We start from the raw sequence: 13,593 nt of genomic DNA on the forward strand, positions 1-13,593 counted from the left end.
ACCTGCAGCGGGGGCCTCGCACGGAGCTTGCTGCGCGGAGCGGGAGGACCCGCAGTCGGAAGGTCCCCGGTGGGGCGGGCCCGGAGGGCACGCTCCGCGCGGCACAGCTCATCCCCATCCTTCTGCAGATGCTGATAGGTCCTGGTACTCTCCCCCGGTGCTCACACGCTGGTGCACGCACACTGGTGCACACACGCTGGTGCACGCACACCGGTCGGCAGTGAATGTGAAGCCAAGCCCCGAGGAGTCACCTCCCTAGCAGAAGAGTCCACACGTCCACACGTGTGACGGTCCTTCCCGAGAAAGTGCCCGTTCCCCCGCTTCTAGCCCCACTTTCGCGCACCGCGAGGTGGCTCGGAAATCCTCGCATTTCTGGACACCCCCCCCCCCCCGCCAAGATCGAGTTTTGCGGTTGTTACTGGGAGGGGGGTGTCTTTCGGCGTCTTGGCTCCTCAACATGTCACCCTTCTTTCTGTCTGACAGCTCTACAAACCGTCTCTGGCCCATTTTTTAAATGACGTTACAATAACGAAACTCTCCCCGGAATCGGATCGCGGCGAAGTCGCAGCGCACTCGGCGTCCGCGGGAGCTGCTGGGGCGCCGGGGGCTCGGTCCGGCCGGCCGCGGGGCGGGGTCCCGGGGATCCCGGGGTCCCCGCTGTGTGGGGAGGGGAGTCTCCGCGGCCGCCGGCTCCCGGGCAACCCGAGCGTAGCCCCAGCGGCCCCGCCGCCCTCCTCTCCGAGAGGCGCGCGCCGCGGAGTCCCGCGACCCCGATCCCGGATCGCCTCATCCGCAGCTTGGCGCTTTCCCGAGCCGGAGCCGGAGCCGGAGCCGGAGCCGGAGCCGGAGCCGGAGTCGGAGTCGGAGTCGCGGCGCTGCCCCAGCGGCCGCGTCAGAGGAGCCGAGGGGAGGGGAGGGGAAGGGAGGGGAAGGGAGGGGAGCGGAGGGGAGGGGAGGGGAGGGAGCGGAGCGGGGGGAGGCGGGCGGAGGAGCGGGGGCGGGGGAGGGGCGGTGAGGTCAGCGGCGGCGGCGCGTCCGCGGGCGGCGCATGCGCGGAGCGAGCCCTGTGAGTGGCAGCGGCGGCGCGCGGGGGGCGGCGGGGCCGAGGAGTGGGGGAGGGGGCGGGGGCGTCGCGGCGGCCGTGTGTGGGCGAGACGGCGGCGAGTTTGAGAGGTCTGTGGTGCGGGGCGCCCGGGGGAGACCCGGCGCGGCCCTCGCGCGGCGGCGACGGTCGTGTGTGTGTCTGTGTGTGCTACACGCACACCCGCAAAACTTCCTCCTCCCCGGCCCGGGAGGGCGGGCGCGGGCGCTGAGGGGCCGGCGCTCGCGCCGCCCGGAACCCACAACAACAACTGGAGCAGCTGTCAAAACTTCGCCGCCGCCGCCCGGCCCGACGCGGCCCGCGCGGGGGAGGGGCGGCCGGCGGGGCCGCGACCCCCTGCCCGCCGCCCGCCGCCCCCCGCCGCCCCCCGCGCCGCGGCCCCTGGCTCCTCCCGCCCGCGGGCGCTGGGGGAGGGGCGCGGGCGCAGCCCCGGCCGGCGCCCCCCGCGCCCCCTGAGTTGCCCCGCCCCGCCCGGCGCCCGCCCGCCCGCGCCCGCCCGCGCCCGCCCGCGCCCGCCCGCACCGCCAGGCCCCCGCCCGCGCCCCGCCCCGCCCGCCGCCGCCGCCGCCGCCGCCGCCGCCGCCGCCCGCACCTCCCGCCCGGCCGGCCGGCCCCTCCCTCCCGCCCGCGCCCCGCCCGCCGCCCGCCGCCCCCCGCCCCCCGCCCGGCCCCTGCGCGCCGAGGTGCGCGCGCCCGCGCGTATGTGTGTGAGTGCGTGTCCTGCTCGCTCCATGTTGCCGCCTCTCCCGGTACCTGCTGCTGCTCCCGGGGCTGCGGGAAATGCGAGAGGCTGAGCCGGGGAGGAGGAACCCGAGCAGCAGCGGCGGCGGCGGCCGCGGCGGCGGCGGCGGGAGGAGCCCCCCAGGAGGAGGACCGGGATCCATGTGTCTTTCCTGGTGACTAGGATGTCGTCGGAGGAGGACAAGAGCGCGGAGCAGCCGCAGCCGCCGCCACCACCCCCCGAGGAGCCCGGAGCCCCGGCCCCGAGCCCCGCAGCCGCAGACAAAAGACCTCGGGGCCGGCCTCGCAAAGATGGCGCTTCCCCTTTCCAGAGAGCCAGAAAGAAGTAAGTTGAGTGTGAGGGAGCCAGGCCGGGAGCCAGCCGCGGCGCCGGGCCGGAGCTGTCACCGGCGCGCCCGGCCCCCTGCCCCCGCGCGCCCCCGGCCGCCCCCGCGGGGTGGGGGTGGGGCCCGGCGGCCGCGCGGCTCCGGCCCGGGGCGCCCGCCCGCCCGCCTGGCTGGCCGCCCGCCTGCCCCGCGCCCCGCGCCCCGCGCCCCCCACCCGGCCCGGCCCGGCCTCCCGCGGGCGCCCGCACCTCACTCCGCCCGGCCGGGCTCCGACGGCCCGCGCCGCCGCCGCCGCCGCCGCCGCACTTTACTTTTTAGTTTGGCCCTTGCGCCCGGCTTTTCTTGGTGCATCTGTGTTGGGAGACGTTTCTGGGAGGTTCTCCCCGGCCTAGCGTGGTCAGCGGGGAAGCACACAGCGCCGCACACCTCGGTGGTCCCCGGACGCGCGCATTGTCAACTACAAAGCAGTCCGCCGCGGGACACTCGCGGAGCTGTCAAAGAGCCGGGCCAGGTGGTCTCCCCGCCGGCCTCGGGGGAGGGGGCGCCGGCAGGACCCGGCCGCCTCCCTTTGTCAGCTAGCTGCCCCTTGAACTTTCCTTGCTCCCGAGCCGGTGCTTTCATCTTCTAATGATAGATTAGGAAGTCCCTCGACTTCTCCGTCCCCTCCCCCCGCCGCCGCACCGCCGGGGCCGGGACTCGGCGCCGGTGTGATCGCGCGGCCGGGGCAGAGCGTGCACAAGTTTGGGGAGCGGAGCGGGCTTCGCGCAGCAGGCCGGGCGTGCACGGCACGTCAGCTCGGACGGAATGCAGATGGAAATGTGGCCCAACTTCTGTCCTGGGAGCCCCCCCACCCCCCACCCCGAGCTGCAGCCGGGTTGGGGAGGGGTTTCCTCGGTACCCGAGCACGCAGCGGGACTTAGACTTGGGTTATTCCATTACTGGAAATGTCTTTGACAAAGCGGTCATTCGGCAACTTTGCTTGGAGATGAAACAGCCCGTTTTAGTGCATGCAGCGAGTGGCTGGGCTCTTGCGGCTCCTGACGGTGCCATGGAAGGTCTGCGACTGTCTTCGGAAGTTGTAGAATGGCGTGTGTTGCTTACTCATTTCATTCTGGGATCCCAGCTCATTGAGCCGCCGGCGTGGAAGGGTGCAGGGGGACGCGGGGGAGAGCGGCGCGTTTACGCAGAGTCCGCTGCTGCTGCTGCTGCTGCTGCTGCTGCTGCTGCTGTGCTCGGGCGCTTTCGGTTGGTGATCTTACTGTTATGCTCGGTGGTACGTAGTAGAAGCAGCAGTGTTCACCGAGGCAGAGCCAGGCAGGGCTGTGGGAAACCCACGAAGCCCCGGCTGGATGTTCTCTTTCCTGCTTTGCTGTCCTTTTACAATGAAAATGATTCAGGCCCTTTAACTTGCCTCCATATTTTTATTTCCAGCTCTTACCACCTATGACAAATCATGAGAGAAACAAGTACAGGATATGTGTACATTATTGCATTCGCCTCTTTGGGATACAAAGTTAGAGTTTATTATGCCGCTAGCGAGCATTGTAATGACATGTCTGCTATAAAAATATGCCATTATTATTATTTCTCTATTAAGTGGCATTTGGAGAAGGAAAGTGGTGTTTTAAGTGACTTTAAACTTTGTCACTTTTTTGTGTCCTTTAAAGCAACGTATATCAAGCCTTATTTGGGGTTTAACTTAATTGCTTCCCATTTGACTCCTCTTGGTTTCTTGCTGAATATTAATTTGATATGTTTTAGATTTGCTCTTAGATCCTTGCTGTAGGAAGAGTAGACCCATCTGTGTTGTCACGCCCCTCACCCATACACATGCAAGTGCGTGCGCGCGCACACACAAGCACACAGACACAGCTCCCCTGAGATCGAAATGAGTTCATTTGTATTAGTGCAGCCTCTGGGTACACCGGAAGAAAGGTTGGATTAGGGTATTACCAGTATATTATTTTAATTTTTATCTCATCTTACGAATAAAGAAAAAGCAGTCCTTTGAGAAATTAAAAAATTTCTACAGAATGATGCTAACAGTATAAAAACATCAATACTTTGGGAAACCTTTAGCACAATTCTAAGTCTTAAGAGAGTTTTCTTTCTTGGATTTGAGAGGTGATTCAGCATTCCTTATACGAAATTTAGTGGTAACTTTGGTGATTCCAAACTTTTTAGTGCTTTTTAAAAAATTAGGTGTGTCCTTTGAAGGGAATGAATCTCCATTTGTTTTAGAAACATGTAAGTGGAAACTAATACGTGAGCTGGAAAGCAAAGAGAAGAATTTTCAGTTGTGTGTCTCTGTACGGTGTTGCAAGGACCCTACACTTGGGTAGTGAAGATCCTGAAAGTGAAACGGCACTGTAACAGATGTAAATTAGGTTTGTAAATGCTAAAATTACATGGGACTGCAAATACTTATCTAAGAAATGAAAAAAAAAATGTATGTTTTGTGAAGTGCAATGGAGATGCAAGTTTTTAAGTTGGCCCTGTCACTTGGATGGTCACCAACTGGGTGGTTTTATGCTAGAGAAGATGTCTTATGACAGTTGTTTTTAAAGTGGGTTTGCGTATTTGTCTTTGGATTTAGAAAAAGAGGGTAACCATGCTCTGCTAATTTTACTTTCTTTGAGTTTGAATATTTGAATTTTTAATAATTAGGTAAGTAAGCTTAGCGTTTTCTTGTTTTATGCTGTTAGATAATTTTTGATTTATCGTATTTATATAGTTATTAGTTTTAATGAACTATTGTTATCTTAAAATTGTTTACTAAAATCAAGAGTTTTAAACTGAAGCTATTGATCTTAGAGGCATTTTGAAAAGTAGATCTTTTTTTTTTTTTTATTTTTAAATTTTTATTTATTTATGATAGTCACAGAGAGAGAGAGAGGCGCAGAGACACAGGCAGAGGGAGAAGCAGGCTCCATGCACCGGGAGCCCGACGTGGGACTCGATCCCGGGTCTCCAGGATCACGCCCTGGGCCAAAGGCAGGCGCCAAACCGCTGCGCCACCCAGGGATCCCTGAAAAGTAGATCTATAAGGATTTCCTGTTGCACAAATGTGAAGTGGAACAGTGAAATTTACATTTGTTTAAAAGTTCTTAACAGTAAGGACTATCTAATAATTGGTTATTTGGAATAGTTTATAATATTTATTAGAGGTACAGGTCTTTCCATTGGTGAAGAAGCTCCTGCCACAGAGTAGGCACATACTAGAGGTGTAATTCTCTGTTAATATTTAGGAATGTTTTACCAAAGCTTTGATATTATTTTTCCTTCCTTGGAATATATATTCACATTACTAAATTGGGAAGACAACCATTCTACCATATATATATATATATATATATATATATATATATATATATATGTATGTATTTTTTTTTAACTAAGTCAACAAAGTTAATGTTAGGGATGGGGTGGGTGTGGGTGTGGGGGTGGTGGAGAAGCAGGTGGTGGGGATAGGATTTCTGAGGCACTATCCTTGACTCTTTTTGAAAAAACTCTCTTTATATACTGAACCACTTTCTTTTCAAAGGGCAATTACTGTTATTAGAAAGCCACCTTGAGCCTTATTGTTGTAGAAAATTGGGCACAACACAGTGATGTCATAGAGGGGACAGAAAAAAAAAAAAAAACTCTGCTGCAGATGACTGTTGCTATTCTATATTTGTAAGTCCCTTCCCCTTTTAAAAATCTCATTTCCATAGCTGTGAACTTGAAATAAAAAGGTGGATTGTGGGATCCCTGGGTGGCGCAGCGGTTTAGCGCCTGCCTTTGGCCCAGGGCGCGATCCTGGAGACCCGGGATCGAATCCCGCGTCGGGCTCCCGGAGCATGGAGCCTGCTTCTCCCTCTGCCTGTGTCTCTGCCTCTCTCTCTCTCTCTCTCTCTGTGTGTGACTATCATAAATAAATAAAAAAATAAAAATTAAAAAAAAAAGGTGGATTGCATTTAAATATATGCAGTTTCATAAAGCAACAATTTGTAGTCGAAAGATACCACTGTTATTATTCATGCTTGAGATAATGCAAATTTGTAATTTGTATGATAGTAATTCTTTTTATTTTTCAAGAAATTAGATACATGGAAATTTTGGCAATTACTGGTCTCTGGTACTTAATAAGCATTGGAATGTTTTAATGTACTTGAAAAGCTGGTCCAGGAATGGCAGCCTCTCATCTGTTAGGTGGTTGTTCTCCAACCTGACCTCATTGTAGTTTGCTATTGTCTTGTTGGTCTTATTCATGAAATCTCTAGTCTTTGAGAATGTTATTAGTCTAATATTCAATTTTATGTTCAGTATATTGGTTATTACTATATAAACTTGATATACATGGGTTTCCATGTGAATTAAGTATCAGAATTATTTTCCCATTCTGAAAATACTGATTTAATACATTTTCCTACTAGCTCAGTTAATTCTGCCTATGCCATATTTGTAGTCAGTTTGCAGGGTCACAAAAACACTGCTCTACCCCCCCCCCTCCGCCCCCCACCTTTTTGCAAAACTTCATGGTATTCCCCAGGCCACAATCAGATAGTGCTTGTCCAACTTTGTATCGTTAAGCCACGTGTAGCTATGACTGAAGGGCTTCCCTGAAACCTCATTTCCAAAATGAAAATGGTCAGTTTTTAGTTATAGATTAGATGCTCTCTGTGATCTTGGCTGGTGGGGAGGTATAAGATACCTTGCATAGGATTTGATACAGTTTTTAATCCATGAGATGTTTGGACTGAACATAATTTTTAGCTGATATAGAATAAATTTACCAGTCTGTGTGTGCGTTTGAGAGAGATTCCCTTTCTTTTTCCTTTATTGTTTTGGCCCATCTTTAAATTTCAACAAGCTGATTAATACCTTCCTCCTCTTTTTAAAAATTGTCTTTATCATGTTTGTGCTACAGTGTCTATTTTCAGAACTTCTTGGCAGTATGAGTTGCAAAAGTTATGGAGTGAAATAGGGACAATTTCTTTTCTCTCTCTCTCTCTCTCTCTCTTTGGTGATGGCCTGCATATAAATGTATGCTTGTGGTTAGTGTGAAAATTTAATGGAAAGACCAATTGTGAGTTTGTGATGGGAATTGTCGGTCTCTATGCAGAATTTGAAAGGCTTAAGAACACAAGAGAAACAGATGACACAGCTCTTTTTGCCCTTTGTCTAGAAAAAATTCTCATGTAAAAGATGGGAAAGTTGTTTGACTTTGCTTTTGGTATTAATTTTGTGAAAGCAGTAACTATGTAAGATACACAAGTGTTGAAATTGTTTTAAGAAGTCTGGGAAATACTCTCCTGTAACTTTTTATTTTTTTGTTTGTTTTTTAAAAGATTTTATTTATTTATTCGTGAGAGAGGCAGAGACACAGGCAGAGAGAGCAGCAGGCTCCATGCAGGGAGCCCGATGTGGGACTCGATCCCGGGACTCCAGGATAACACCAGGCGCTAAACAACTGAGCCACCCAGGTGTCCCTCTCCTGTAACTTTTTAGATCTTTCGTTTGGCACATGTTATTCAAGGAGCCTGTAAGTGTTAAGTGCATGTAGGGGTGGACAGTCACCTATGGAAGAAAGATCACTGTGGCCAACAGGGATCTGCAAGATTTGGAGTTAGAACTTGAAGGATTGATAGGATTTAGTCAAGTATAGTGAGAAAGTTAGAGTGTGTTGTGGGGTAGCAGTGTGAGTGAAGTTATTGAAGCAGGAAATGTAAAATGTATTTTCTTGGTGGAGTGTGACTAGAACAGAGGCTTAATGTGGGAATTGGGGTCATGCCATGATGGTCCTTGAATGCCAGGCTAATGAGTTTGGGCTTTGTAGTCCAGGGGTTATAAACTGTTTACAGGGACTAGGTAGGTAATTGAAATGATTGCATGCAGCTTGTAAGATCCTGAAAGACAGCTGACATAACTTAAGGCCTTGAGTTGGGGAAAAATTGGTGAGTAAAAACAGCCTGAAGGGTTCTAGGAATCTTATGCTTTGCTTAAGTGCAGCTGATAGACAATTCTGGCTGATGGTTGCCATGTGAGACTGTCAGATGTTGTTTTTAGATACTTTGGTTTTTCAAGAGAGACTGGGAACTTGGAATTTTATGTGAAATCTCTTCTTAAGTATCTTCAATTAAGATCTAAAACACTATTTGGGACTACATCTTGTAGGTCAGGTTTAATATGTGGTGTGTTACAGGTCTTCAAATTGCTCTGCTTTATACTCAGGTTATTTTATTTTTTAAGTTAATTTTTTAAAAAGCAGATATTTGCAGTCTTCCAGGGGACAGTCATGTTATCAAATTACTTTGTATTCTGTGTGCATTTTATACAGTTGAGTGTAGGTACTGTAATACTTGGTGATTTGATGGCAACTATTTTAGGAAAGCCACCCTGGTAATATGAAGAGAGGAGTTACCTGGAGGTAGAGATTAACAGCCTGTTGCAATAATCATGGTGTGAGGTGATCAAGGCAGACGGTATATTGTTGGTAATGTGGATGGAAAGGAAGAGAGATTTCAGTCAGTGCAGGGGAGGAAATTTGGTTTCTGGCATAGATGTCGAGGAGATAGAAACGTCTGGGAGTATTTGGGGGTGTAGCATTGAAGCTTAGGAGCTCCATTAGGATAAGTGATTAAAGATGTGACTTCCTTGAAATCACTGAGAATATGGAGTGTCTGTGGAATTTAGTTCTTTTATTAAGTACTTTATTAAGAGCTTTTCTTAGGACATAGTGGGGGTGGGGTAGGAAGGGACCAAGAAAGCCCATAAAAACTAGAAAGGAAATTATAATAGATTCCTACAAATGGGCAAGTATGTATGTGCAAAGATGCTCATGGCAGCAGAGAAAATTAGAAAATGAGTAAAGAAAAATTGGCTGCAGCAAAATACCCATCAGTGGACCTGCCATGCAGTTTTTTTATCAGGACAGAGAGATGGACCTGTGGGTACCAAAGTGGGAGAATGTCTAAAACATTTGTTGACTTGAGGAAAAACTTCTAAAGGTTGCAAAGCAGTAAGTTTAGTACTAACTCTATTTTGTAAAGGGCACACAACCCCAAATTTTATGCAGATATTTTGTGTATAGAAAGTTATTTGGAAGAATACATAACATTATTAATACTTCTGGGGAGTATATACTCTTGTATGTACATCTGTGCACTTTTTATTTATGTTTGTTTATGTATTTATTTTAGAGAGCAGATGAGGGGAGGAGCAGAGGGAGAGAATCCTAAGACTCTGCTGAGCATGGAGCCCAGTGCGGGACTCGGTCTCACAACCCCGAGACCATGACCCAAGCCAAAACCAAGAGTTGGACACTTAGCCAGCTGAGCCACCCAGGTGCCCCTTTATGCAATTTTTATTTTTATTTTTTAAAGATTTATTTATTTATGATAGAGAGAGAGAGAGAGAGAGAGAGAGGGCAGAGACACAGGAGGAGGGAGAAGCAGGCTCCATGCCGGGAGCCTGACGCGGGACTTGATCCCGGGACTCCAGGATCACGCCCTGAGCCAAAGGCAGGCGCTAAACCGCTGAGCCACCCAGGGATCCCCCTCTATGCAATTTTTAAAAAACCAATAACGTGAAGCCATAATCATGTTTTACAAATGAGAAAACGAGGTTCTGGGGGATATCACAGGTTTAAGTACCAAGATTGCTTGAATTGAAATCCAGGTTCCAATACTTAATAACTGCTTGATTTTGGGAAGTTACTGGACTTTTTGCTGCCTTGGTTGCCTCATCTACAGAGTGCACATACTAGCACACCTAGTTTAGGATTGTTGTGAATTTGTGTATGTGTAGAATTTAGAATAGTGTCTGGCACAAACTAAGCGCTATTAAGAGGTACTATTATAAGAATTTGGTAATATTTGTTATTGTCAATATCATCAGTTATCAACATTTTTCTGATATCCTAGAACTTGTTAGGGACAGACATGTGATGAGATGTCAGACTCACTCTAAAAATGTCATGGCAGGGGATCCGTGGGTGGGTCAGCGGTTTGGCACCTGCCTTCGGCCCAGGGCGTGATCCTGGAGTCCCGGGGTGGAGTCCTGTGTGGGGCTCCCTGCAAGGAGCCTGCTTCTCCCTCTGCCTGTGTCTCTGCCCCCCCCCCCCCATCTCTCATGAATAAATAAATAAAATCTTAAAAAAAAAATAAAAATGTCATGGCATAAAATAATGTAGTAGTTATTGGGGGTGGGAGGGGACGATAAAGATTTCCTTTCTGCACAGCTGTCCCTAATAAAGACAAAAAGAAGAAAGATAAAAAAGCTAGGTCAGCAGAAATCTCTATAGAATGTTTCTTATTATGAGGAACACATGAAGAGCAAAAGCAGTTCTTGAAGCTGTATATGTAGTACTGTTACTACAGAATTATTAAAAATTTTTCATTATCCAAACTTGTGAATGTGGTCATAGTGATTTTTTTCATATTACTGCCGACCCTGTTTTTATTAGTAGGTCTTCCTGAGATTTCCTTTCAGGTGGTTTAAATGATTTCTTATGTCTTTCATACTGGGTCACTTTTAATCTTTACTTCTTAGTATAATCATTTACATTAGAAGCAGCATAGCCAGTGGTTGTAGGAAGTCTGTGTGATTGTGTTGTTAATTCCGTCTTTTAGTGGAGCCTAGTAACAAATAAACAACTTCCTGATTTCCTGATCTTGGGGATCCTAGTGGCATATACCACATGTCTGGAGTAAGCACCCAGTTGCATGTAAAGTAACAATATGAAACATATTAAAGAATTAATTATATTTTTTACCTTAAAGCTCTCACCATCTAATTGTTCTACCAAGGTTGAAGTATTTGGTTAGTATGGCCAAGCTTACTCATATCAGACATACATACTTAGAGTCATAGAATGTTAAAAACCAGGTGAGCATTCTAAGAACATTTCATCTAAACCCTCATTTTCAGACAGCTGAGCCTCAGAGAGGTGATCACATGCTATAGATCATACATAAAGGTCTTAACCTGCACAGTAATTAAGGGGGAGAAGGTAGTCGATTATGTTGGTGACCCCCAATGAACCATGCCTGCTGGAATTTATGCTGTTGTATGGTCACCTCCCCATGTATCTTATCTTGCCCTATGACTCACTTTAACCAGTCGAATGCAGCAAAAATGGCTCTGTGCTAGTTTGGGGCCTAAGATTGAAGGAGGCCAGGAATTTCTGCTTTTGCACGCTTAGGAGCCCGAGTCACCATATAAGAAGGCAGGTCCTACCCTGCTGGAGAAACTGTGGACAGGGAGGGATTCTGGACTACACGGAAAAAAAAGAAGCCCAGTGTCCCAGCTGAGTTCAGCCCATTGTCAAATTTCTTCATTAAATGCAGCTACAGAAGTGACCACTGGTAAAACTAGCAGAGGAACCAGGCAGCTGAGTCTAGCCTATATTACAAAATTATGAATAAATAAAAATGGTTGTTTTAGGGATCCCTGGGTGGCTCAGGGGTTTAGCGCCTGCCTTCAGCCCAAAGCGTGATCTTGGAGACCCAGGATCGAGTCCCACATCGGGCTCCCTGCATGGAGCCTGCTTCTCCCTTTGCCTATGTCTCTGCCTCTCTGTCTCTCTCATGAATAAATAAATAAAATCTTAAAAAAAAATGTTGTTTTAATCTATTAGATTTTGTGGTGGTTTGTTATATATCAGTATAAAATGGAAGCAGATGGTTTTGCAAATTAAGAGACTAAGAACAAAAACTATTTGAGATACAAATGATAAAAATCATTGCGTCTTTTGCCTTTTTTTTTTTTTTTTTTTTTTTAGATTTATTTGACAGAGCACAAGGAGGAGGGAATGGGAGTGGGAGAGGGAGAAGCAGACTCTGCAGAGCAGAGAGGGGCTCCATCCAGGACCCTGGGATTAGGATTACCACCTGAGCCCAAGGCAGACACTCAACCGACTGGGCTACCCAGCCACCCCAAAAATCATTATTTTTCAACTTTTTTACTGAGATAAATGAGGCTGCCCCTAACTTTTGCTTCTTATTTCACTAAGGTGTTTTGAAATAGAAGTGGATTTTTATTATTGGGGAATTTCCTTAGGATTTTATTTATTCATGAAAGACAGAGAGAGGCAGAGAACATAGGCAGAGAGAGAAGCAGGTTCCATGCAGGGAGCCTGATGTGGCACTTGATCCAGGGACACCTGGATCACACCCTGGGCTGAAGGCAGGCGCTCAACAGCTGAGCCACCCAGGGGTCCCATATTATTGGAGAATTTAAATGGTCTTTAAAAATGTAGTTGTCACAATGTAGATCAGACTATAATTAGATAATATGTAATGGTAAGATAAAATAATTATGGTAATCAGCTTCTAAAAAGACTATTGGGCAGCCCGGGTGGCTCAGCAGGTTAGCACTACCTTTTTGGTCCAGGGCGTGATCCTGGTGTCCCTGGATCGAGTTCCACGTCGGGCTCCCTGCGTGGAGCCTGCTTCTCCCTCTGCCTGTGTCTCTGCCTCTCTCTCTCGCTCTGTCTCTCATGAATAAATAAATAAAAATCTTAAAAAAAAAAAAAAGACACTATTTTACTTTTGTGACTTTTACAGGTATTTTCTACATATCTGCAGATTAACAGTCTCTGTGTCAGGATCCCTGGGTTCTATTCCTGGGTCTGGATTGGGTTTATCTTTATGTGAAAGAAAACCCCTAACTAACAGTGACTGGAATAGGAATGTGTATTTCTCTCACATCAAACCTGGAGGGTAGGTGCTAGCCCTGGTATGGTACCTTTGCACTGCAAAATCATCAGGGACTTGGTTCCTTTTATTTCTCTGCTCAGACATTTCTAGGATAAGGCCTTTGCCCTCAGATTTCATGATGGCTTCTAGAGGACTACTCATTACATCCATGTCCACTGAAGTAGAATCGAGGAAGAGTAGACCAAGGGTGCAATTTCTGTCTTTAAAACACTCTTCTAAGAAGTACCATATGCTTCAGCTTGTTTGTAATTGGTTGGAGTCTAGTCATATGGCCATATGTGGCTGCAGAGGAGGCTGGGAGTGCATTGCTGCCTAGAATAGATTTAGAGCCTTGTTGCTAAGAGAGGGAGTGGACACTGCAGGAACAGCCAGTAGTCTCCACTACTGTGAGCAACCAGTTTGTCTCCAGAGGCTTAGGTTTTCTCGTGTGTGAAAATGATGATATAGAACCACTTGAGATGGCAGAGAGATTTCATACTGAGGGCCAGTCCTAGTTGATTAGTAGTGACTACTTGCAGTGTTCTGTGGAACCCCACCTGAGTCCTAGTACTTGCCCTCAGCAGGGTGAGGCAGTAGAGGAAGGCTTTATTTTGGGTAAATAGGGGAGTGATAGCATGCTGTCATTTATATACTGTGCTACATACTTCAGCTTTTTTTATGAGTAGTTACTTCAGTTTTTAAAATCCTTTCATAGAAAATATTTGCTTGTTTTGTTAACTTT

General features: G+C 48.2%; 1 protein-coding gene across 17 annotated transcripts in view; it reads left to right on the forward strand.

Annotated features, from left to right (window-relative positions):
- Nucleotides 1–1,787: 1,787 nt before the first annotated feature.
- KMT2C (lysine methyltransferase 2C) overlaps nucleotides 1,788–13,593 on the forward strand; it is a 283,002-nt gene continuing 271,196 nt past the window's right edge. For all 17 annotated transcript variants that reach the window (XM_077849571.1, XM_077849577.1, XM_077849576.1 and 14 more), the window contains exon 1: nucleotides 1,788–2,168. In XM_077849571.1, coding sequence (XP_077705697.1) covers nucleotides 2,008–2,168 — 161 coding nt within the window. In that variant the 5' untranslated portion in view covers nucleotides 1,788–2,007. The remainder of the gene's footprint in view (nucleotides 2,169–13,593) is intronic.

The sequence above is a fragment of the Canis aureus genome, chromosome 15 (assembly GCF_053574225.1).
Source record: "Canis aureus isolate CA01 chromosome 15, VMU_Caureus_v.1.0, whole genome shotgun sequence".
Classification (NCBI taxonomy): Eukaryota; Metazoa; Chordata; class Mammalia; order Carnivora; family Canidae; genus Canis; species Canis aureus.